We start from the raw sequence: 25,549 nt of genomic DNA, 5'->3' as shown, positions 1-25,549 counted from the left end.
TAGTTTTTCCAGATTACCTATTATTCTCTTTTCTTGTTAATGAAAATTGGATATATTTTGTACCAAGAAATCACTGCAAAAATAGAGTTGTTCTCAACAAATGCAGTATAGCCAACCCCAAGTTTTCAAAATGTTTCACTTCACGTTTCAGCAGTCAAGACAAGAGCGAGTGCCAAGCAGTGGACTAAGGTTTTAACAGTGGAAATAGAAGAAAAGGTACAGATTTTAGAGCAGTTAAAAAGGAAAAGGTGACAAGATTTCATGGCAGACATCAAGACTGCAAGCCAGAATAATTGAGAGGATGGTGAAGGAAGGAATTGGCAAGGTTTAATGGAGCAGGAGATTACATGTTCAGTTTCTACCAGGTTCAGGTTGAATTGGCAACTGGACATTCCAGACTAGATGTCAGAGAAACAGCTGCAGATAATAAAAATAATAATAAATACTAAGCTCTTATTTAGTGTTTTGAATCAGCAGAACTCAAAGCAAGAGTGAATGGAGGGGAAGAAATCAGAGCAAAGAGATTAGGGAATTATTCATGTAGTAGTAACTGAAGGAATGAGAGCAGATGAAGTCAATCAGCACTGAATTGAAGCAATATACTATACACATATTAACATGGGGCCTTTGCGCCCTAGCCCTGTTTAGGGTGTTAATCTCAAGCATTTCCACATACACAAGTTGTCAGTTGTGCTGACAGGGGTCCACCATCACTCCTCATGTGCCTCCTCTGGCTTCTGAATCACCACTCCTAGTCTACAGGTGGGCTGCAATCCATTTAACCAGGGATGTGAGGTCTCAGGGTGTGCAAATTATTTTGATTTTACCTACTTTGCCTGGACCAGCCATTCATACATGAGACAAATGTGGGACAAGGAATGATGAGTCTCAGTCCTGTAAAATGTTAGATGTTTGCCTGTTATCTGTAGAATTAAAACAAATAATGGAAAGTACTGGAAAGAAAGACCATGGTTCCCAAGTTGGAGTAATTACACTGTCTTTATAGTAGTTACTCCAGATTTACACTGGTGTAACTGAGAGCAAAATTTGGTTCAGTTTCTCTTTCTAAATTCAGATGTGATAACTGTGGGTGAGGTAGGGAAGCAGAGAGTAATAACGGTATCCATTCCAGACTTGTATGGCTATAATGATTATACAGTACAACAAAGTAAGCTTTATGGTCTCACTTCTGCATTAAAAAGTGCACAGCAGATAACTGATGGGGAATTTTTTTTTAGTATTAAGATTTGTGTCCTCCCAAAGTGTAGGTTAAAAATGCACATCTTTTTGCATATGAAAGCATTAATAATATCTCTCTTTCCATTCAGTCGAGGTACTGAGAATAGGCTAGCACTTCGACGACAGACAATACTCCGGGAGAAGGGCAGAAGGGTGGCCAGTCGAGGACCAGCGTACATGTTTAATGATCATTCCACAAGCCTTTCTCTTGATGAGGAGCGTTTTTTGGATGCAGCAGAATATGGGAATATTCCCGTGATTCGTAAAATGCTGGAAGAATGTACCTCACTAAATGTGAACTGTGTGGACTACATGGGGCAGAATGCTTTGCAGCTCGCAGTCGCCAATGAGCATCTGGAGATTACAGAACTTTTACTGAAGAAGGAGAACCTCTCCCGGGTTGGGGATGCCTTGCTCTTGGCTATTAGTAAAGGTTATATTCGGATAGTGGAAGCCATCCTAAATCATCCTGCATTTGCTGAAGGCAAGAGACTTGCATTAAGTCCCAGCCAATCAGAATTCCAGCATGATGACTTTTATGCATATGATGAGGATGGAACCCGGTTCTCCCATGATGTTACCCCAATCATTCTGGCTGCTCACTGCCATGAATACGAAATTGTCCACACCCTTCTGAGAAAAGGTGCTCGCATTGAAAGGCCACATGACTATTTCTGCAAATGCAGTGAGTGCAATCAGAAGCAAAAACATGACTCTTTCAGCCATTCTAGGTCCAGAATCAATGCTTACAAAGGTCTGGCGAGTCCTGCTTACCTCTCCTTGTCCAGTGAAGACCCAGTAATGACTGCCTTAGAACTTAGCAATGAGCTGGCTGTGCTTGCAAACATTGAAAAAGAATTCAAGGTAAGTGTATGGTCAACAGATTCTGATTTGTACAGAATTAGAGAAGTCAGTTAAATGTGCTCCCCGCTGTCCCACTCCTTCTGGGGTAATATCTAGGAGAAACAATGTGGAATGCTAATGGTAAGGACGGATGATGCAGAGCATCAGAAATTGATGTGTCACTCACACTCTCTTTGGCAGTTGCCAGGTATTGAAGAAACATGGAGATTCTGGTACCTTCTCACCCGTAGAAGTGGTCATTCTGGGACAGGGCCATAATCACACACTGGCAGGGCAAAGTGAGGTAACTTTTACCTGTTTTGTGGACTGAGGTCTTCAATCCCCAGGAATCTGCTTATTGCCCTATGTGGGCTACCAATATTGTAATTCATAGCATGGGGAATGGGGTGATAGCACTGAGCTGCTACTCCCCTTCTTGCACAGGTGGGCGGGGGCTGGGCAAACAAAGGAGGGGAATGGGCACATTTACCCCCACTAGGCCCTGGCCCACTGAGCCTGTGCAGATGGGAAAACAAGCTGTTCCAGGGTTAGGAAGATGGTCGGCTGAGGCTGAGCATCCAGACAGTGTAGTGCAGCACTGTGGTATTGGCTGGCTTAAACAAAAAGTTACCTTACTTTATCCTCAAACCTAGGGGTGAGGTGGGTAGGGTCCTCTCCTGACTCCCACCAGGGTCACTGTTCCCTGGTCTGGAACTCTCCTGCGGTCACTCCTGGTTCTCTGTAGCTGGCACTGGGTTGATCTCTCTCTGCTGGAGGCTGGTCTCCATGGTGCTGGATTGGCCTGGCCCAGGCAGCTAGATTTCACAGCTGTGCAAGAACTCCCTTTGGGGGCAGTGGGAGTTTGGCAGGGACTCCCTGAGCTGAGCTGCCTGGCTTCCTGCTTCCAAACCAAAAATGCCACTAAACTATCTGTGTGTTTGAGTCAAGCTGTCCCCTCATTGGGCCTCAGCAGCAGTTTCTACTTCCTTTTGTCCCATCCCTGACTCCAGGCATGCTGGGAAATGAGGTCAGAGGGCTCTGATAGCCATCATATTTGTAGTTGTTCTGGTAGGGCCCCCTTAGAGACTCAGTCTGGAGCTCCAGGAGCCGGCAAACTCCAAATGTTGGGGTAGAGGGGAGAGGGATTACATCTACATTATGTTAATTACTCCTGATTTATGCTGATAAATGAATCTCCTGAGCGCCAGTTGGGATATAAGAGAGTTCGGTCTCTCTGGACAAAAGGAAACTAGAGGCTGGGACAGAGGAGGTTCTGCAGGGAAACCTTAGGAATAGCATAGCTGTTTGAGTTTGTATGTTTTGTTGTTGTTTGAGTTAACAGTAAGGTCAAAGCCTGGGAAGTGGGTATGTGTTGATAACACATGCTAGAACTAATTCTGGTCCCAATGAAGTCAGTGAATCTCACTGTCTTCAGTGGGACCAGGATTTCACTCGGGCCATGTTTACACTACACAATTAAGTCAACCTAAGTGAGGTCAACTTAGCGCCATCACAGTAATTACTGTGGTTTTTCATGTCCACACTATCCTCCTTCTGTTGGTGGTGTGTGTCCTCTCCAGGAGCACTTGCACCATCTTAAGAGGGGCAGTGTGGGGGGCTGAGATCCCACGGAGCTCCCAACTGGGACCCAACTGCTACCTGAACTTTCAGCTCCCTGCAGGAGGGAGCTCCATGCAGAGTGGTATCTGAGAGCCCGAGTGGCAGCTGAGAGGTCTGCGGAGAGCCCAGAGTCCAGGCTCTCAATTCTGGGCAGCAAGGCTCCATCTCTCAGCACTGCTGGGGCTCACAGCTGGAACACCTCCCTCCATCCCCCAATTTCAAAACAGGGACCCTACCAGCAGTGAAACCACACGTGCAGTTTCAGGGCTCCAGCTGTCAATCACGCTGATAGCCAACAGGCGATGCAAGTGTCTATAGAGCAATTAGTTCAGGCTTAGTTTGAGTAGTTCTGAACTTTACAAAATCTGCTGCAAGGCATTTAAACCAGCTCTCTAGCACCTGGCTAGATATGCAACATTCCATGGGTTGGTGCTGTATAAAATCTTTTAACTTTACTGGGCTGGAGTCAACCTTTCCTTTCTTCTAAATTGTTTGCTCTACCACCAAACTATTACCTTCACAATGTTCATAGGGCTATGGATGATATCTGACAAGCATTGTCAGAAATAAATGTACCCTGCAGTCAGGGATATCTGTGAATCAGTGGTGTTATGAAATGAACAAGATTCCTCTTTAATACCGAAGTCCTATTCAGCCAAAAAAGGCAGAGTAGGATTCATCATACTTGGATGAGGTAGGAGTGGAATATTTTAAACAAATGTGGGTGTGTTACCATTTGTCACAAATAGTTAATTGCTACAGAGTGTGAAGTTTATCTCTCACGCATCCCTAACTCACTCATTATTACACGAAGAAAACAAGCACAAAGTATCAACCTTAAATCTGAATTTCTATCTTTCCTTCTTATATGACCTCCACTAGTGTAGTTACTCAGCATCTCACAACCTTTAGTGCATTTATCCTCTCACCACTCCTCAGAGGTAGGGAAATACTATTATCTCTCTCTTGCAGATGGGGAACTGTAGCACAGAGACGTTAAGTCAAACCAATTACTCAACAAGGTCAAGTTCTTTTTTGTCCACATTTTTAGAGAGATTTGTTACTTGGCTGAGTCCTTGAATGCCAGATATAACCCTAGATCAATTTACAAGGCCTAGTTATAAAAGGGCATGCAGGTATAATCTTAGATATTGCAGCATAAGCAGTTGTATTCCAATATTGAAAAGTTCATCTTAGAGTTGAAGGGTGAACACGGATTTTAGCCATCCTTCCTGACACTTCCAGGCAAGTGAAAAACACATCAATTTCAACCATACTCCTCATGGAACAAACAAATTTAAAAAGAGATATTAGTCTCAAAACAAGTTCTATCTGGAGTGCTACGATTTAGGTTTTTAATTAATATGTATATATTTCCTTCTTGAGAGACATAAAATGGGTGAATCTGCTTTCCACATCCATATTAATATACAACTCATCATGAAATTGTAAATTTTAGTGCTTGGCTTTTGGTATCTTCTTTGTGGAGAAACCACATTAATTTTCATTGCCACTTTATGACGTATTCAAGATGCCTAGACTTAGATGACATTATTTAAAAATGTGTGTGGCTCTTTTATTTTTGAACAAATATCTGATTGAAATTAAGTGTGAAACATGAATGCAGTCATTTGGCTAATCTATCCAAGTAACAAACTGATGCTATGGTGTTGCAAAGGAATACTAAGCACTGGGCCCATGGGCTAATGAAGAACAAGCACGTTGGTGTGTGTTCTCAGAGATTATCATGGGAATACAGAGAGCCCTGAATTTACCACAGAAAAAGTTAATCACCTGCCTTCCAGGGTGCTCCCAGATGGCAGCTACTAGAGTAGGAAGGATTCTAAGGGGAAGAAGTGAATAGGGGAAAAGTTGAAAGTGGGAACAACAGGAACACTTATAATGGGGAAACGGGAATAAGTCATGGTAATACATTTTACTTTCTCTGGGTATTTTTAACACAGTAAAAAGTCATGGAGTGTTATTTTATCTGGAGACAGTCCCAAGTTTATTTAATCCTTTTATGACTTAAATGTGATTAGAAAAATCATTAAAGGCATCAAAGTTTATGGATGGAGGTTCTGAGTAAACATCTCAAAAGCACAAGGCCTCTACCAGGGTAGGCTGGTCTGGGAAGTGCCTGAGTGCACAGTTTAAACTTTAACTTCATCAGAGCACATCGGGATAGTGTGACAGGGGAGAAGGAAGAAAACACAGAATTAGCCTTCTGGGATGAGGAGAGTTCAAACTCATTGACAGGGATTGGACAGTTATTGGAACCCTACCACCGGAATGATGAGAGTGGAGACCCCAGGAACAGTTCAGAGGCCTGGGAGAACCTGAGACCTTGGGTGATCAGTGGGCGGGGGTTGCCAGTGGGCCCTGTCACAAAGGAAAGGGGGTGAGAGTGCGGCAAATATCCCACCATATTGCTCTTGGTGTGAATACCTGTGGGGTGAGACAGGATAGGGCGGTGATCCTGGCCCACCAATGTAATTTTTGTGGGTGGAGAATGGTTGGACCCCATAAAGGGCTCCTGGAGAACCACCCTGGGGGTGAAGAGGACTCAAGAGAGCAGCACCTCTAATAAAATAATGAGAACCTGTGGAAGAAGAAACTTCTCCACCAGATAAAGGGGGGAGGTGTGTGACAGAGTGCTGAGAACCAGGAGCTGAACCAACACTGTAAATCCAGTTAGTTCCCCTGGAGAGGGCCTGAGGAGGGCAAAGGAACTAATTCGCCCATTAACAGCAAGAGTAGAAAAGGAGCACAGGAAGAAAGTGCAGGATAATGAGAGAGAGAGAGTTGGGTCAGCAGCATCAGGGTAAATGGAGATCTCTGCATGGAGAGATTTCTTCTCTCTGGCAAAAGGGGATGATGAGTTGTCAAGGTTCCTCCCCCACTCTGAACTCTGGGGTACAGATGTGGGGACCTGCATGAAAAACCTCCTAAGCTTATCTTTACCAGCTTAGGTCAAAACTTCCCCAAGGTACAAAATATTACACCCGTTATCCTTGGACTGGCCGCTACCACCACCAAACTAATACTGGTTACTGGGGAAGAGCTGTTTGGACGCGTCTTTCCCCCCAAAATACTTCCCAAAACCTTGCACCCCACTTCCTGGACAAGGTTTGGTAAAAAGCCTCACCAATTTGCCTAGGTGACTACAGACCCAGACCCTTGGATCTTAAGAACAATGTACAATCCTTCCAACACTTGCACCCCCCCTTTCCTGGGAAATGTTGGATAAAAAGCCTCACCAATTTGCATAGGTGACCACAGACCCAAACCCTTGGATCTGAGAACAATGAAAAAGCATTCAGTTTTTTACAAGAAGACTTTTAATAAAAAATAGAAGTAAATAGAAATAAAGAAATCCCCCCTGTAAAATCAGGATGGTAGATATCTTACAGGGTAATTAGATTAAAAAACATAGAGAACCCCTCTAGGCAAAACCTTAAGTTACAAAAAAGATACATAGACAGAAATAGTTATTCTATTCAGCACAATTCTTTTCTCAGCCATTTAAAGAAATCATAATCTAACACATGCCTAGCTAGATTACTTACTAAAAGTTCTAAGACTCCATTCCTGTTCTGTCCCTGGCAAAAGCAGCATACAGACAGACACAGACCCTTTGTTTCTCTCCCTCCTCCCAGCTTTTGAAAGTATCTTGTCTCCTCATTGGTCATTTTGGTCAGGTGCCAGCGAGGTTACCTTTAGCTTCTTAACCCTTTACAGGTGAGAGGAGCTTTCCCCTGGCCAGGAGGGATTTCAAAGGGGTTTACCCTTCCCTTTATATTTATGACATGAGTGTATGACACTGTACATAGAATTGTTGCACGGGATTGTAAGAGAGTAGTGGTGGATTGAACACAACATACACAGTGGTGGTTACAAACCAGAGGTGTCAGAGCCATTTGTGCAGGAAGATAGGAGCTGAGAGCAGCTCCCCTGTCACAGATAGATTATGACTTTAGGCACAACCCTGAGCCAGGTGTGAAAGATAAGCTGTGGAGTAGCCCCAGAAAGCACTGCATCCCACAGGCACCCCTGTGAGTCATGTTTGTCTCCCTACTTCCCTTTCTTTGGTGGGAGGTGGTAATGCTGTTAACCTTTGTAGCGTTATCTATAGTTATGGGTTACTTTAACCAGTTACCCACCTGAAGGTGAGGGTTGACACCTACTTTAATCTATGAGAGTTTAGCCCCCAAGATTGACAACAGTAGTGAGGTTATCAATGGAAGTGGGGTGGGGGTCTGTGATGCACAACAGAGACTACATAGTTCTCTTTCTATAATAATTACTTTTATTAGCCAACCAAACAATACACACACTGCAATCTGGTAAAGGAGAGACCAATACAGAATGCACAATATTTCCATTACTCAGAACAGGCCTTGCAGAAAAACCCAAAGTATTAGTCCTCGTCCTCATCACCAGTGGTTGGATCCTGGTATCTCCCCTCTGCACCTGGGCACCCCGGCCAGGAAACAGCTTTTTGAATGTGTTGAGCTGACAATCCACAGGCTTCATACATATTTGTGAAGGTTTTTCCTTTTCCTTATTTGACCTTCCAGACTCCACTACTTTTGGGGAGCCCCATTTTTCATAGGCTAATTTGATAATTCCCCTTACACTCAATACCAATTTTGCCACCGTATCACCATAGTAACAGGCAGTTGGTTACCTTAAGGAAGTCTCTAACGTTTCACCCCAGTGGTCATCTTGTGGTGTCTGTCTATGCATAGGCATTATTATCCAAACTCAGCAGTTATTTTCAAAACATCAGCATATCACAAACAGACAAGTTCAGCAGGTTTATTAATAATTTATTTTTGCTAATTTATTCTAAATCCTACAGCTTAATTTGGCTAAGCTAAATATCTACAGGCGTGAGGCCTGTAGGCCCTGTGTTACAACACTAATTAATACTTATATTTCACCTCTGTATCCTGATACCTTTTATCCTTGGCTTCACCTTCAAGTTATATAAATTGGAAATTGCAAAAACAGGAACAGTATTCCAAAATTCTACCCTGACCCTACCACTGGCTCACTGTGAGAGCAACTTAACTTCCATTCTTCAAGTGGGTCACACTTAAGGGATGGATGGCTATATTTTGGAAAGCATTGACTGAGGAAAGGACTAAGTAGCCTAGGTGGATAACCAACTGAACGTTAGCTCACAGTTTGATGTGGTGGCTAAGAAAGCAAGTGATATCCTTGGGTGTGTACGCAGGGGGATATTGAGTAGCAATAGGGAGCTGTTGGCACAACCTCAGGGGTTCTCCCGGGGAAGGCAGATCAGCACTGCACGTTGCTAACGCTGTTGCAAGCATCACAAAGCATTTTGGGGAGGGTCAAAGGTGTGAGTGAAGAGTAAAAGATTCTTTTGCAGGCTGCAAGAGGCCAAACGGGGAAGGAGAAAGAGAGCAGAGAATGGGTTAACTCAACACAGCAGCTAGGAAGCTCAGTCCAATGATAAGACTCTGGCACTAGCCGAGACTTGGCTGACAGCCAAGAGAGACGGGGGTGTGAATGTGCTCAAGCAGCCGTGAGACAGAAAAACCCAACTGCATAGACCTGCAAGACAGCGAGGCCAGCAAAGAAGAAAACAAGGTCTAAGAATGCAGAGATTGAAAACACCGGTGAGACGGCAAGAGAGGGAGCCGAGCCTTGCATCCCTGGAGCCGGGGTGTTTTGAGAAAACTGAAGACACAATGGAAAGCTGGTTTGGATTGGCACAGAGGGCACCAGGAGCAGAGGTCCCTGAACGAAGCACCCCCCACAAGGAGCCCTGGACTTAAAACCCTCCTGAGAGCTGGAGCAACTTGAAGATCACAGCAGACCCAGACAACCTGTGTGCACAGGACAGAACTCCCGTCCACGCTTCCCCCCTTCTTCTTATGTTACAGCCAGGCCTGGCCAGCCTCAGGTAATGCATGTGTGAGTATGAAAGTGCGTTAGGGCTTGGGGCACTAATGCTTTCTTCCTTCCTCTGAGTGACATGGGAAGCACCCCTCACTCTCTGCTGTTATTTTATTATTTTATTAATAAAGCTTTAAAATTTAGACACTTGGTGTGTTACGTCATCTCCTCCCTTAATGAACCTGTGGCCTCAGACTGATCACCTGATGCTTCAGGCAGATTGGTAACAGCTTTCTATCACACTGTTACCACCACTGCATATAGCATTAATGCAACCATTACTGTACTGTTCAAGTTCGGGTGCTGTACTTTTAAAAGGATGTTGAAAATTGAAAAAGGTTCAGAGAAGATCTACAACAATGATTCAAGGTCTAAAAAACTGCCTTACGGTGAGAGACAAAGGAAACACAATCTATTTAGATTTTCTCAGAGAAGGTTGAGAGGTTACTTGCTCATAGTTTGTAATTACCTCCATGGGAAGAAGATTTTTGATAGTAGAGAGCTCGTTAATCTAGCAGACAAAGGCATAACAAGATGCAATGGCTTGAAACTGAGGCAAGACCACTTCAGACTAGAAATTAGGAAGCGCTGTTTTACAGTGAGAGTAGTTAACCACTTTGTGAAATTCTATGGCTTGTGTTCTGCAGGAAGTCTGCCTAGGTAGTCATAATGGCCCTCGCCTGCTGGCCTTATAATCCATGCATTGATGGGCTGAATTCTCCATGGTTAAACTAGTGCAAACTGACTGATTTAAATGGGAGAATTTGGCTCTATATATTTTTGGTTTCAAATCACAAAAATGGGGAAAATAATATCTATTTCAGAGGGTCTTAATTTATAATGTTCATAAAGAACTTTGAGAACTACAAATAAAAGGAGTATATACAGGCCCAGTGCTCTTTTTCTCATTCCTCTCCTGTGGCTAGTTGGTGAACAGTGTCTCAGAAAGTCAACTCATAGCATTGAAGGAGTAAAATGGTTTCTCATGAGTTATGTGTGAACAGCTATTAATTTTCTTTTTTCCCCCTCTCCAGAATGATTACAAAAAATTGTCTGTGCAATGCAAAGATTTTGTAGTTGGACTCCTCGATTTGTGCAGAAATACTGAAGAAGTGGAAGCTATTTTGAATGGAGATGTGGAGATGAGCCATAATAGTGGAGAACATGGTCGTCCCAGCCTTAGCCGCTTAAAACTTGCCATTAAGTATGAAGTCAAAAAAGTAAGCCCTTGTATTAATAAAATAGTTGTTTAAATGAGTGGCAGTCTTATTAACATATGGTTACTTGAACTAGCTGTGTACATTATTTGCAGGTTTTGCATTTATTTATTTAACCAATGAGAGATAATTAATCCATCTTCTAAAACAAAATCATTGGATATAGTTAATTAAAATGTACAATGTAGTATATTGGCCCTATAATAATAAATACATATTTATGTCAAACTTTAATGCCGTATTCACAGAGAATTTGCCTCCTGAGAAAGGCCAATTTTTATTTGCTGTAGAAAATTTGAAAGATGTATGCAAATCTAGGTAGCTTACAAAATACCAGAATTAATCAGCATAGATGATCTGGGGATCAGTCTGGAAGCCATGCATAGGCTCCAGCTTGGTTAGAGCCATGGCCACCAGTCTCCTCAATGACCCATGCTGGAATGAATATATCATCTCCGTGCTATGGCCCCTTCATCAACTCCTGGTTCACTTCTGTTGCCAGTTTAAGGCCTTGGTCTGGATCTTGAATGCACTCAGTAAGTCAGGACCCAACTACATTAGTAGATGCTTCTCCACCTTTACTCTTTTGGATAACTATGCTTCTCCTGGACAGTGAAGCTCATAATGTCCAGGACGAAGTGTGTGTGAACCAGAGATAAAGTTTTTTTATTCAAGGGGATTTACCTGTTAAATTAACTTCCAAAGGAGATTAGACTAATGCAGAATCTGACCATTTTTAGAGCAAGCTGCAAGACCTATGATAAAGCTTTCCCACCATGACAAAAAGAATTACAGCTACACAGTGAAAAACAAATAAAACTCACCAACATCCAATAACCAGGAAAGGTAGAAGAGATGGAATTCTATGAAATCCAGTAGGGACCCACAGTACTCATCCAGTTTACCTGGGCAGAAATAGAGCCCTTTTATGCAGATCTAATTGATCTGTTTCTTTTGGAAAATCCTAAAATAGTTAGGTGTGTGTATGTTGTGCCTGGATGGAGTTTGAACTGTTATTGAACAATGTCTCCTACATATTAAACGTTGAAGGGTTTTATTTCATCATTAGTCATTTACTCTCTCTACTTATCCCTACTATTTTTCTTTAGCAGACATTAGTTCTGATTTAGCCACTTTAATTTGGAAAATGTCCATTGTAAAACTCTGAGTTCTTGAGTAAATATTACAGGTTTGAGTTTATAGTTTATTACAGACCAGATAAAGAAAATCCCCATCCATTTATACCTCAGTTTCCAGTATACCTTTTACAATGTCACAGAGCTTGGATGGAAAAGAGGGCTGTGTTTTACACTTCCTCATTTTACAGAATTTGTCTACCTGACCTAGAATGATTTGTCATGGAATGATGAAGAACAGTTAGTGACTGCCTGCACCAGTAACTGCTGTTCCTCGTTTTCAATAAAAGAACTGATATTTTTCATGTGAACATTTTGTGTATTCCTTGTTTCATGACTGAAAATTGTATATTGTCATCTACAGTACAGGACACAAAGGCAACAACTTTTAGGGCATCAGAAATGAGAGCATCAGGAATATAAATGTCAGCAGACTGTGTAGCTATTCCCAGTACAATGAACTGGGAACAGGTATATTTATATTTTTTAAAAGAGAAAGACACACACACCCCACTCCACTCCACATGCTTCTCCATCTGGGGAGAGCACAAGCAACACATGACAGATGTGTAGTCACCTTGCTTAATGCACTACAAGGAAGTGCTCAGATATCTCGGTGATGAGCATTGTATACAAACCTGAATAGAATAGATCCAGTTAGTTCCTGTGCATTATGCTCAGATTGAGGCTGATTCTTTGCTACTGAATACTATCTAAATGCCATAGTAATATCTTTAAAATAATGGTAAATGACAACCATTAATAATTAGTATTTATCATGTGTACTGCTCGATTTATGATGACTTTAATGCCTTTCATGGTCCAGATTTTCTAGAGCCTAGATGGAGAATCTGTACCCATTTGAAATGCAAATGTTGAAATATCACGTATGCAATTTGTAAAATTAAAGTTAGGGAAGTGTTTGGAAATTCATGTTGTGCTATGCTATGTAATCCATATGCTCATACTACCGTTTAGAACATCCAGGGGAAAAAGGTGTGTCCATGTAAGTATATTATTTAAGAACAGAGGGTGACTTCTGCATGCCTAGGAGAAGTACACTGACTTTACATCTATTTTATACTCTCCTCCAGGAGTGTTGTATGTGAGCCAGGAGGTAATTGTCCTATTCTGTACTCAGCTCCAGCTGACACCTCACCAGCGCTATCCAGTTTGGGGCACCACACTAAGAAAGATATGGACAAATTATAGTGAGTGTAGAGGAGAGCAACAAAAATGCTAAAATTTTTAGAAACCATGACCTATGAGGAATGGTTAAAAAGACTGGGTATAAAGAGGTTGGTGATCAGTTGTTATCCATGTCCATTGAAGGTAGGACAAGAGGTAATGGGCTTCATCTACAGTGAGGGAGATTTAGGTTAGATATTAGGAAAAACTTCCTGACTATAAGGGCAGCTAAGTACTGGAATAGGCTCTAATAGAAGTTGTGGAATCCCTGTCATTGGAGATTTGTAAAAACAGCTTTTTAAGAACAGACAAACGTCATTTAGGGATGGTCTTGGTATATTTGGTCCAGCCTTAGTCCATGGGGATGGACTAGATGACCTCTCAAGTTCCCTTCCAGCCCTAGGTTGCTCTGATTCTGCATGATTCTCTTTTAATTGTATCTTGATGACAAATTTTCCTAGCAAAAAGTCTTTTGTGAAAAATTGCAGTATCATAATCATTGGCACAAAGGAATTAACCATAGAAATTGTGGTTTTTTTTCTTAACCAGAATTATTTTGAGGGATGCAGGGATCTCACATTCCTAAAATTATTCACATTGGAACCTCTTGGCGTAGAAAGACTCCATAGTGCCCCCAGTGCCAGGCCAGATCCTGATGCAACTGAAGTCAATGGCAACATTTCCACAGGCTGTAATGGGACCAGGATTTAGATTGCTGTTTTAAAATTCATTAAACTCATCAATACTCTCACTTTGCAATAAAATAGCATTTAAACTGTGAATAGAGCAACTTGATTCAGTGTCTCATTTCTTATTTTTTTCCCATTTCACATCACTATATTGCAATGAAATAATATAACATACATAACAATAAAACATACATTTGAGATGAAGTTAAAGGCATAAGCAAAGGCATTCTATTGACACTTGAACAGGTGAAATGAAATTTCCCCTAGTTTGAAGAATGAGTTGGTTTTTTAAAAAGTTTTAACTAGCCACACAGATTCCAGTGTGATGTTAGGACCAGTTTAGCCAAAATTCCTGCCATGAATAGCAGTGTGCCTGCATTCTAGGGAGATTATGCTTATCAAAGCGAGCAGATTGCCATTTTATGCTACTGTACACTCTGATAGTGCTCTGAATGTTAACTGAGTTGTTGTTATTCCTACATTCTACATCAATTTCAGATGGCTAGTATTTTATTTAGTGGTATTCTGACAATAATGTTCCTTTTTTGTGTTCCTTTTCTTTGTCATAGTTTGTAGCACATCCAAACTGCCAGCAACAACTTCTGTCAATCTGGTATGAAAATCTCTCAGGTTTACGTCAGCAGACCATGGCAGTGAAGTTTCTAGTTGTTCTTGCAGTTGCAGTAGGGCTGCCATTCCTGTCAGTGGTTTACTGGATTGCTCCATGCAGCAAGGTTAGTCTGTACAGTCTTGTAAGTGCATCTGCATGCAAGTTTCTAATTTGGCAAAGATAAAACATATATATAAATTACTGCTGCACTAAGCAAAGCTTCAGTGGCGGGTTATTTAATGCCAGATTGTAACGGAATAGCTGCAGGATTACATACTCAGACATTCACAATAAAAACTAGTAAATTCATCATGTGAAATGTAATGAATACTAAATGAAAAAAATGATCAGGGAGGGAAGGAAGTATTGCCTTGTAGAAACATTAATATAGAAACAATGAATCAAAGTACTCTTCATTTTGTTGCCGTGCTGTTAAATAAATATATTGTCGCTAGATTATTTAACAAAAACTAATTAATACATTATGGGGCTTGAGGGAAGAACATTATAAAAAATTAAATACTTGTTTAGTGAGAAATTGCCCATCAGAGTATTCAGACAGTGATAGTAAGCACTGCAATTAGCAGGTTTTCTTCCTTCTCCCTTGTGTTATCCAGGTTACCAGCTATCTACAAATGGGAATATGTTTATTATTCATAGAAGAATATGTGGCCCTGATTCTGAGAAATACTGAGTGCCCTCAGATAGAAGGGTGGACTAAGATGATGCTGTGGATAGATGCCGTTCAAATAAAATAAAGATAGGAAGCAAATCATAACTGCATGTCAGAATAACCTAACCCTCTTAAATTCACATCAAGCTACTACTACCATCATTAGAACCCACCTTTAACTAAAATTCAGAATTAAAACCACTTAGCTAGCTATCCATTTTATGATTTCACACAGGATAAAATGTCACCTTTGTTTATATTTACTGCCCACAAATCATCAATACAAATTATCCAAATATCTGCCCAACACAGATGTGCATATTCTGAAATTAATGATCTTCGTGTGTTCCATTAATGTAGTGTGGTGTAAATCCACTGAAGGGAATTAAACTATTCTGGGTACACTGGTGTAACTGAACTGAATTTAGTGTGATAATTTTTGAATGGAATTGAGCGTTGTATAAGAAAGCTATGCACAATGGATGAAATCCTGGCCCCACTGGCATCAATGGGGTCAGGATTTCACCCTACAGTGTAGGCCTTCTCCACGGCCTTGACATGAAAAGATCCCTGGGATGAGCTGACGAAAGGCCTTAGAAAATTCAAACCACTTTTTAACACCAACACAATAAATTCTGTTGTTACCAAGAAAGCTGTGCTTAAATGACCATCTGATTGCATCTCTCACTGCTACAACCTGCAGGCTTGTCAAGACAATGTTAAGGCTCATTTCATTTCATGATTTTTTTCAAAGTAGCCACATGCTACAGGTCTTTTCTGCATGCATTTACAAAACACTGTTACTTTGATTTGGCCTTTAGAGCTGAATGTCAGTTTGGATGATCCATGTTGCAGAATCTATTTCCAAAATAGATATGCCCAAACTCTCCCATCCCCTAGAATTTTGCTTTTGTTTAGAATATCTATTTTAGCTGGTCACTGATTCAAAGTTTCCACCCTGGGGTATTTTAGTTCTCCTGCTGTCATAAGAGGTAAAGGGGACACCTTAAAGTTAAAATTATACATTGTAAATAAACAAATTTATTATGATTAACAACTTAGATTTTTAAAAGTATATCCAGTTTCCTTAACTTGTTGTTTATTGATTTATTTATTTGTTTTTCTCTCAGGACAATAAACATCAATTTAGATAGTTCCATTTTTGTTTATGTTCCCAACGGTTTTTATAACTCTTTTTTCTTTAAACATGCCGTCAGATTCATACTGCTTCAGCGTTTGTGTTTCAAACATTGCAGGGAAGTGTGTATTTGTTGTTTTGGTTTTTGTTGTTGTTAAAAGGCCTTCTTTTTATTGGATTGTAAAATCATTTTGATTGGTCTTTGGTTTTAGAAAATCTGTTTCTGCATAGCTTTTTTTCTCCAGTTTCAGTTGACAGAATCCATTTAAAATTTAAACTCCTGTTCTGTTTTACAACTGTCTTCCCTCCTCTTCATAGATCTGTTTAATGATTTTGTTACATTTTATACTGTGAATGGGCAAGTTGGCCCACACTTTTCTAACTGTTACAGTTGTTGCTCTGCTTCATGTTTATTTTAGAGACATGCCTCCTAGTTTTTAATAGTTAAAATAAAAATTACCTCCTTCAAGACCAAATTGGAGTTTTCCTCTCCTAGCACGGGGTTTACCCTTGAAAAGTAAAGGTACCAGAGCAGTTCCAGGGGACTGAGAGACAGAATACTGTTCTTCTGACAAACCAATCTATGGATGGGTGGGTGAAATTTTGTAACACTTTTGTCCTCAACTATCTATGAAGTGGCCTCTAAGGCATCATCTTTTCTGGCTTTTACCTCATGGATCACTTTGGTTTATAGATGTCCCACAACAGCTGAAGTGAGAGGGAAAATGACCACAGCACATAGGTATTTTTGAAATTCCTATGCCCTGGCTGTGAGAGAGGCAAAGGAATCGTTATTCAATCCATTGATCTATTTTGTGGGGCAGACAGCTTAGTTAATCTGTCACCTCCACTCAGTTGCTGAATTGAGTATCTCCTAATGTGAGGAAATTTTTTGATGTTGCTAATAAAATTGAGTGAATTTGGTCAGAATTGCCCAACTCCCTGGAAGTAAAGCAGATATTTGAGGGGGAAACATCACATTTTATTTGCTTGACTTTCAGCCAGTGTCCCTTTCTGAAGTGTAGAAAGTGCTGGGAATACTTCAGCCATCAATTTGTGCTTGAGACTGATGTTGTTGGCTAGTGAAGGCCAGTGGAGAAGTACTGTTGCCTTGTATCATTTTTAGTTGAGAATATAAAAAACGTTCAAGTGAGACAGCCTTCAGTATCTGCTCATATCTGAGGCTGTGTCATAAATATAAAGGGAAGGGTAATCACCTTTTTGTATAAAGTGCTATAAAATCCCTCCTGGCCAGAGGCAAAACCCTTTCACCTGTAAAGGGTTAAGAAGCTAAGATAACCTCGCTGCCACCATGTCAAGGTCCCTTCCCCACTTTGAACTCTAGGGTACAGATGTGGGGACCTGCATGAAAGACCCCCTAAGCTTATTCTTACCAGCTTAGGTTAAAAACTTCCCCAAGGTACAAACTTTGTTTTGTCCTTGAACCATATGCTACCACCACCAAGCGTTTTAAACAAAGAACAGGGAAAGAGCCCACTTGGAGACGTCTTCCCCCAAAATATCCCCCCAAGCCCTACAGCCCCTTTCCTGGGGAAGGCTTGGTAAGAATCCTCACCAATTTGTACAAGTGAACACAGACCCAAACCCTTGGATCTTAAGAACAATGAAAAATCAATCAGGTTCTTAAAAGAAGAATTTTAATTAAAGAAAAGGTAAAAGAATCACCTCTGTAAAATCAGGATGGTAAATACCTTACAGGGTAATCAGATTCAAAACAGAGAGAATCCCTCTAGGCAAAATCTTAAGTTACAAAAAGACACAAAAACAGAAATATACATTCCATCCAGTACAGATTATTTTACCAGCCATTAAACAGGGATTTTATAGCATTGAATACAGAAAGGTGGTTACCCTTTCCTTTATATTTATGACAGGACTGATCCCTGCGGGACCCGGCTCGTTATGCTCTTCCAGCATGACTGTGAACCATTGATAACTACTCTCTGGGAATGATTTTCCAACCAGTTGTGCACCCACCTTATAGTAGCTCCATTTAGGTTGTATTTCCCTAGTTTGTTTAAGAGAAGATCATGTGAGATAGTATCAAAAGTCTTACTAAAGTCAAGATATTCCACATCTACCTCTTCCCCACCTATCCACAAGGTTTGTTACCCTGTCAAAGAAAGCTATCAGGTTGGTTTGACATGATTTGTTCTTGACACATCCATGATGACTATTACTTATCACCTCATTATCTTCTAGGTGTTTGCAAATGGATTTCTTAATTATTTGCTCCATTATTTTTCTGGGTACAGAAGTTAAGATTACTGGTCTGTAATTCCCCGGGTTGTCCTTATTTCCCTTTTTATAGATGGACACTGTATTTGCCCTTTTCCAGTCTTCTGGAATGTCTCCTGTCTTCCATGACTTTTATGGATCTGGGTATCCCATCATTTTCACATGCACTTCCTTTGCAACATGGAAAGCTCATGTTGCAGAGGAGGACTCTATATATCTCTCATACCACTGCTTTGGAAAGTATACTCTTCCCCCAGGTACTGAGAATGTTTCCTCTGTAGAACTCTCAGCCCATGGTGACCTGGCAGTGAGGATTTTGGCTTCATATTCAGATCCCCCATTATGTTGCCACTAACTCACTGGGCTGGCTCAATTACTTAGTCTTAAAAAGCCAGATTCTGCCCTTAGTTACATCTGTGCAACTCTAATGAAGACACTAGAGTTGCTCGGATGTAATCGAGGACAGAATTTGACCCATACAAAATGTCATGAAATAAAATACTGTCCTATAGGATCAAATCCTGCTTTCAGTTACGCTGATGTCAATGGAGTGAATGAATTTACGTAATGAGAAAAAATATTTTAGTAAGTATGGTCTAAGGATTGGACTATGTGACTGTGTATAGAAATGGCAAGAAGATTGATGCTGTAAGAATTGGCCTTGTCGATTCTGTAGAAAATGTATTCGCCCTCTTGGTTATTACTGAATCAATGTCTCCAGATATTGTTAAGGGGCACAGTAAATTGGAAGGTGCTGCCCTCTAGATAACACTTAATTCCTGATCATTTATGGCCATTACTATCCCATGGCTCTTGTTTTGTTTGGGTTGAAATGTAAATGTCAGTATATTTGCTAAACTCCAGTATAGGTAATTACATGTTTCCTACCTAAAATTCCTTCTGTCGTTTCAATGGGATATACCTGATTCTTGTTATAAACTCTATTTCAGTTTGCTGTGATTTAAACTACCTTTGCTGGTACCTTGACTATAGTTTTAAGCAGTGACTGTTTCAGCACAGAGGTGGGGTGATCACAGAGGTGGGCTGCATTCAGTGGCACAGAGGTGAGGTGATTCCTATAACTACATATGCACTTTGTAAAGTGGGCTAAAATGGATTCTTCTGGGTGAACAGTGCTATATAAAAGTAGTGCTGTATCATCATCATTACCTCGTAGCAAACCTCATTTCCTACTCTGTCCCCAAATCTACTCTAGCGACACCATCAGAGGACCCAACCACATCACCCACACTATCAGAGGCTCATTCACCTGCACGTCTACTAATGTTATATATGCCATCATGTGCCAGCAATGCCCCTCTGCCATGTACATTGGCCAAACTGTACAGTCCCTACGTAAAAGAATAAATGGACACAAATTGGACATAAGAAATGGTAACATACAAAAGCCAGTAGGAGAACACTTCAATCTTCCTGGACATTCTATAACAGATTTAAAAGTAGCTATACTTGAACAAAAAAGCTTCAGAAACAGACTTCAAAGAGAAACAGCAGAACTAAAATTCATTTTCAAATTTAACACCATTAATTTGAGCCTGAATAGGACCTGGGAGTGGCTGGCTCATTACAAAAGCAGCTTTGCCTCTCCTGGAATTGACACCTCCTCATCTATTATTGGGAGTGGACTACATACACCCTGATCGAATTGGCCCTGTCAACACTGGTTCTCCACTTGTGAGGTAACTCCCTTCTCTTCACATAGTATAATATAATAATGTATACACTATACTAATGCCTGCATCTGTAATTTTTACTCCATGCATCTGAAGAAGTGGTTTTTTACCCACAAAAACTTATGCCCAAATAAATCTGTTAGTCTTTAAGGTGCCACCGGACTCCTTGTTGTTTTTGTGGATACAGACTAACACGGCTACCCCCTGATACTTGATTATCATTACCTGTGACTGAGAGACATTGGAAATGAAAGGGAAGTAAGAACTGGAGTTATATACAGATCAATAATTTGGGCCATATTTGTCCAATATAAACATCTATAGAAAATTGTAGTAAAGAAATTATATTTGCTTATGATATAGAACTGGCAGATGCACTTAAATGTAGTGAAATGTAAGAATACATATTTTAACATGCAGAGAACTAGGCATATAACTTGTGTTATAGAAAGGAAAAATCAGTTGCACACATACAAAATGGGAAATGACTGCCTAGGGAGGAGTATTGTGGAAAGGGATCTGGGGATCATAGTGGATCACAAACTAAATATGGGTTAACAGTATCAGGGGATAGCCACTCCTTGTTGTTTTTATGAGTTAACAGTGTAACGCTATTGCAGAAAAGCAATCATCATTCTGGGATGTATCAGCAGGAGTGTTGTAAGCAAGACAGGAGAAGTAATTCTGCCACTCCACTGTGCGTTGGTAAGGCCTCAGCTGGAGTATTGTGTCCAGTTCTGGGTGTCATATTTCAGGAAAGATGAGGACAAATTGAAAAAAGTTCTAGAAAACATGACCTGTTAGGAAAGAATGAAAAAAAAATGGGTTTGTTTGGTTTGGTGAAGAGAAGACTGAGAGGGAGACATAACAGTTTTCAAGTACATAAAAGTTTGGGTCTTGCCCATATGCTTAGAGTTTGACTGATCTCCATATTTGGGGTCAGGAAGGAATTTTCCTCTGGGTCAGATTGGAAGAGTCCCTGGGGAGCTTTTCACCTTCCTCTGCAGCAGTGTAAATGGTGAATTCTCTGTAACTTGAAGTCTTTCAACCATGGTTTGAGGACTTCAGTAACTCAGCCAGAGGTTAGGGGTCTATTACAGGAGTGGGTGGGTGAGGGTCTGTGGCCTGCAATGTGCAGGAGCTCAGACTAGATGATCACGATGGTCCATTCTGACCATAAAGTCTATGAATCTATGCTGTTACAAGGAGCAGCATTCTCCTTAACCACTGAGGATAGGACAAGAAGCAATGGACTTAAATTGCAGCAAGGGAGGTTTAGATTGGACATTAGGAAAAAATTTCCTGTCAGGGTAGTTAGGCACTGAAACAAATTGCCTAGGGAGGTTGTGGAATCTCCATCACTGGAGGTTTTTAAGAACAGGTTAGTCAGACTCCTGTCAGGAATGGTCTAGTTATTACATAGTGCTGCCTTGGGTGCCAGGAACTGTACTAGATGGCCTCTTGAGGTCCCTTCCAGTTCTACATTTATATTATTCTATTATTATCAGAGCCAGCAACCGATGCCTATTTCACTAGTCTCTCGGATGTATATTCATTGCAACGATGATAAGGATAAAACAAAGCAAAAAGATCCTGTCCTCATAATGGCTCATGCTACCAAACACAACAGGAGAAAGATCCATATTTATGGGTGAAGAAACTTTAAAACTTTTAGCACAAATTCTAGAAGGTATACATATAAATATCCCAAACCAAAGGAAATCACTATCATCATCATGCATTTTTATTACAATAGCACCCTCAAGTCCTAAACAAATCAAAAGGCGTTGCCCCTACCCCATAGAGTTTACAAGCTAGCTCTAATTGCTATTCTGTCCTGACATCATTTATAAGGATCAATATTCCCAAACTTCCAGCATAAGGCCGGTGGGAACATCCATAGCTCTCAGGGGTTTTGGTAATCCAGTAAAATCAGATCATCTGAGGACAAGAAATACAGGCAGAGTAGGCACATTGAGCAAAAATATCTCCAGAACCAAAGTGAATTTTGCATGTTCTCCATTTTGAATAGAGAAAATAACACTGGAACCAGTAATATATTTAAAAGCAGAATGAACTTTTGAAGTGCCCATCATTAAGTAACTTTCTTTTTACTAAAGATGCCATAAAGTCAATAGATCACAACTTATTTATTGACTTACATTTGTACTAAGTACATAAAAGAGCACCTAACCAAAGCCTTTGACAAACTCTTGAAAATACAATTAATCCATTAACAGATTGGCATTTACTCACGGATGGCTCTACCCCAGAAACAGTGTGAACATAAACATATAATAAACTCAGCATTGGAATCTCCAACCTGCCTTATCCCTCAGTTCCCTACAGCCAAGTGTGCTCTGAAGGTAGGGACTTGAACCCATATCTCCTAACTCCCAGGTTAATGCCCTAACCAATGGACCGTCCTTCCCCTCCTATACCAAAAAGCTCCTTCTTAGCTGCCTCCACTGACTGCAGCTGTGGGACTATGTCACAGGGAGAGATATCGCCTCTGAGATAGGTAGGTGCCAGAGGGTTTTATGGGAAAAAATAAGTACCTTAAAAATCAACCTGGAAACCAATAAACAGCCAATGGAGATCGGAGAGCACTAGTTTAATATACTCACAAAATGACACACCACTTAAAAGCAAGTGCCAAAACCTGCACCGGCTGCATTCTGTGGATGGATTTCAATTGTAGCCTCATGCAGAGTATGTCACTGTAATTTCAAGGTGAGAAAGGGATGAATGACAGTTACAAGGACCATAGCTGAAATAAATGGGCATAGCCTCCAGGTCATCTGGAACTGAAGGAAAGCTGACCTAGTCATAACGCAACTGGCTCCTCTGTGAGCAGCTGGGTGTCTAACCGGACCCTCCTATTGGGAATCCAATCCACAAATGCAGGACACATGCCCTCCTGTCACATCTTCCAATTGCGTCCCTCAGCCAACTTCCAACTTGAGGTGATTGAGTCTCAGCCAGTTTACCCTCATCCATGGCCCAATCTCACCTAGACACCGAGAAATGTAAATTACCACTCCAGCTGGATCAGTGGAGATGGAGGTATAAAGTTGTCCGTCATCTCTATACTGAAGACACCAGAGCTTATATCTCCTCACTAACCCTCTTACCAGCTTCCAGTACACATAAATCACCTTCAGACTGGAATAGCGGCCTGTCATAAATATAAAGGGAAGGGTAACCACCTTTCTGTATACAGTGCTATAAAATCCCTCCTGGCCAGAGGCAAAACTCTTTCACCTGTAAAGGGTTAAGAAGCTAAGATAACCTTGCTGGCACCTGACCCAAAATGACCAATGAGGGGACAAGATACTTTCAAATTTGGAGCCCAGGGATGCAGGGGGGACACAAAGGGTTTGTCGGTCTGTGTGACGATTTTGCCGGGAACAGATCAGGAATGCAGCCTTATAACTCCTGTTAAGTTAGTAGGTAATCTAGCTAGAATATGCATTAGATTTTCTTTTGTTTAATGGCTAGTAAAATAAGCTGTGCTGAATGGAATGTATATTTCTGTTTTTGTGTCTTTTTGTAACTTAAGGTTTTGTCTAGAGGGATTCTCTCTGTTTTGGATCTGATTACCCTGTAAGGTATTTACCACCCTGATTTTTACAGAGGTGATTCTTTTACCTTTTCTTTAATTGAAATTCTTCTTTTAAGAACCTGGTTGATTTTTCATTGTTCTTAAGATCCAAGCGTTTGGGTCTGTGTTCACCTGTATAAATTGGTGAGGATTCTTATCAAGCCTTCTCCAGGAAAGGGGCTGTAGGGCTTGGGGGGATATTTTGGGGGAAGATGTCTCCAAGTGGGCTCTTTCCCTGTTCTTTGTTTAACACGCTTGGTGGTGGCAGCATACGGTTCAAGGACAAGACAAAGTTTGTACCTTGGGGAAGTTTTTAACCTAAGCTGGTAAGAATAAGCTTAGGGGGTCTTTCATGCAGGTCCCCACATCTGTACCCCAGAGTTCAGAGTGGGGAAGGAACCTTGACAGGTCCTGAGTCCGGTTCTGTTCAATATCTTCATCACTGATTTAGATAATGTCATAGAGAGTACACTTATAAAGTTTGTGGATGATACCAAGCTGGAAGGGGTTGCAAGTGCTTTTGGAAGATAGGATTAATATTAAAAATGATCTGGACAAAGTGGAGAAATGGTCTGAAGTAAATAGGATGAAATTCAGTAAGGACAAATGCAAAGTACTCCACTTAGGAATGAAAAATCAGTTGCACACATACAAAATGGGAAATGACTGCCTGGGAAGGAGCACTGCGGAAAGGGATCTGGGGGTCATAGCGGATCACAAGCTAAATATGAGCGAACAGTGTAACACTGTTGCAAAAAAAGAAAACATCATTCTGGGACGTATTAGCAGGAGTATTGTAAGCAAGACACAAGAAGTAATTCTTCCGCTCTACTCCGCGCTGATTAGGCCTCAACTGGAGTTTTATGTCCAATTCTGGGTGCCACATTTCAGGAAAGATGTCCACAAATTAGAGAAAGTCCAGAGAATAGCAACAAAAATGATTAAAGGTCTAGAAAACATGACCGATGAGGGAAGATTGAAAAAAATTGGGTTTTTTTAGTCTGGAGAAGAGAAGACTGAGAGGGGACATGATAACAGTTTTCAAGTACATAAAAGGTTGTTACAAGGGAGGAGGGAGAAAAATTGTTGTTCTTAACTTCAGCGGATAGGAGAAGAAGCAATGGGCTTAAATTGCAGCAAGGGCAGTTTAGGTTGGACATTAGAAAAAACTTCCTAACTGTCAGAGTGGTTAAGCACTGGAATAAATTGCCTAGGGAGGTTATGGAATCTCCCTCACTGGAGGTTTTTAAGAGCAGGCTGGGCAAACACCTGTCAGGAATGTCTGGATAATACTTAGTCCTGCCTTGAATGCAGGGGATTGGACTAGATGACCTCTTGAGATCCCTTCCAGTTCTATGATTCTATAAGAGAAGCTTGGAGGGATCACACTAAAAAGCATGTCCACTACCTTTTTGCCAGCAACTTTTTTGTTCCTTCCTCACCATTGGAAAGTGTAATTTCCCTTTTCTATATCTGTGTCATCTACCAAGATTTATGATCCAATCTTATGTGATGCTGCATGCCCTCAACTCCTATTAAATTCAGTGCATATTCCGTGCAGTAAGCTCTAATTTCAAGCCCTATCTTTCTGTTTCCCCATTCTGTCCCTAATTAATGTTTTCTGCCCTGCATCTTCTCTACAGGTAGAGTCAAAGTCACAGAACTTCTATTCCTAGACCAGCTCTAGTCACTTCCCAAATGTAGGTGT

General features: G+C 40.9%; 1 protein-coding gene across 1 annotated transcript in view; it reads left to right on the top strand.

The window, feature by feature from the left end:
* The window catches only part of TRPC6 (transient receptor potential cation channel subfamily C member 6), a 175,924-nt gene that overhangs the window by 112,027 nt on the left and 38,348 nt on the right, over positions 1-25,549 (top strand). Inside the window, exons 2-4 of the mRNA XM_048843607.2 lie at positions 1,329-2,103; positions 10,668-10,853; positions 14,433-14,597. Coding sequence (XP_048699564.1) covers positions 1,329-2,103; positions 10,668-10,853; positions 14,433-14,597 — 1,126 coding nt within the window. The remainder of the gene's footprint in view (positions 1-1,328; positions 2,104-10,667; positions 10,854-14,432; positions 14,598-25,549) is intronic.

The sequence above is a fragment of the Caretta caretta genome, chromosome 1 (assembly GCF_965140235.1).
Source record: "Caretta caretta isolate rCarCar2 chromosome 1, rCarCar1.hap1, whole genome shotgun sequence".
Classification (NCBI taxonomy): Eukaryota; Metazoa; Chordata; order Testudines; family Cheloniidae; genus Caretta; species Caretta caretta.
The sequence above is the reverse complement of the archived record's forward strand: the minus strand, read 5'-3'. Positions and strand labels throughout refer to the sequence as shown.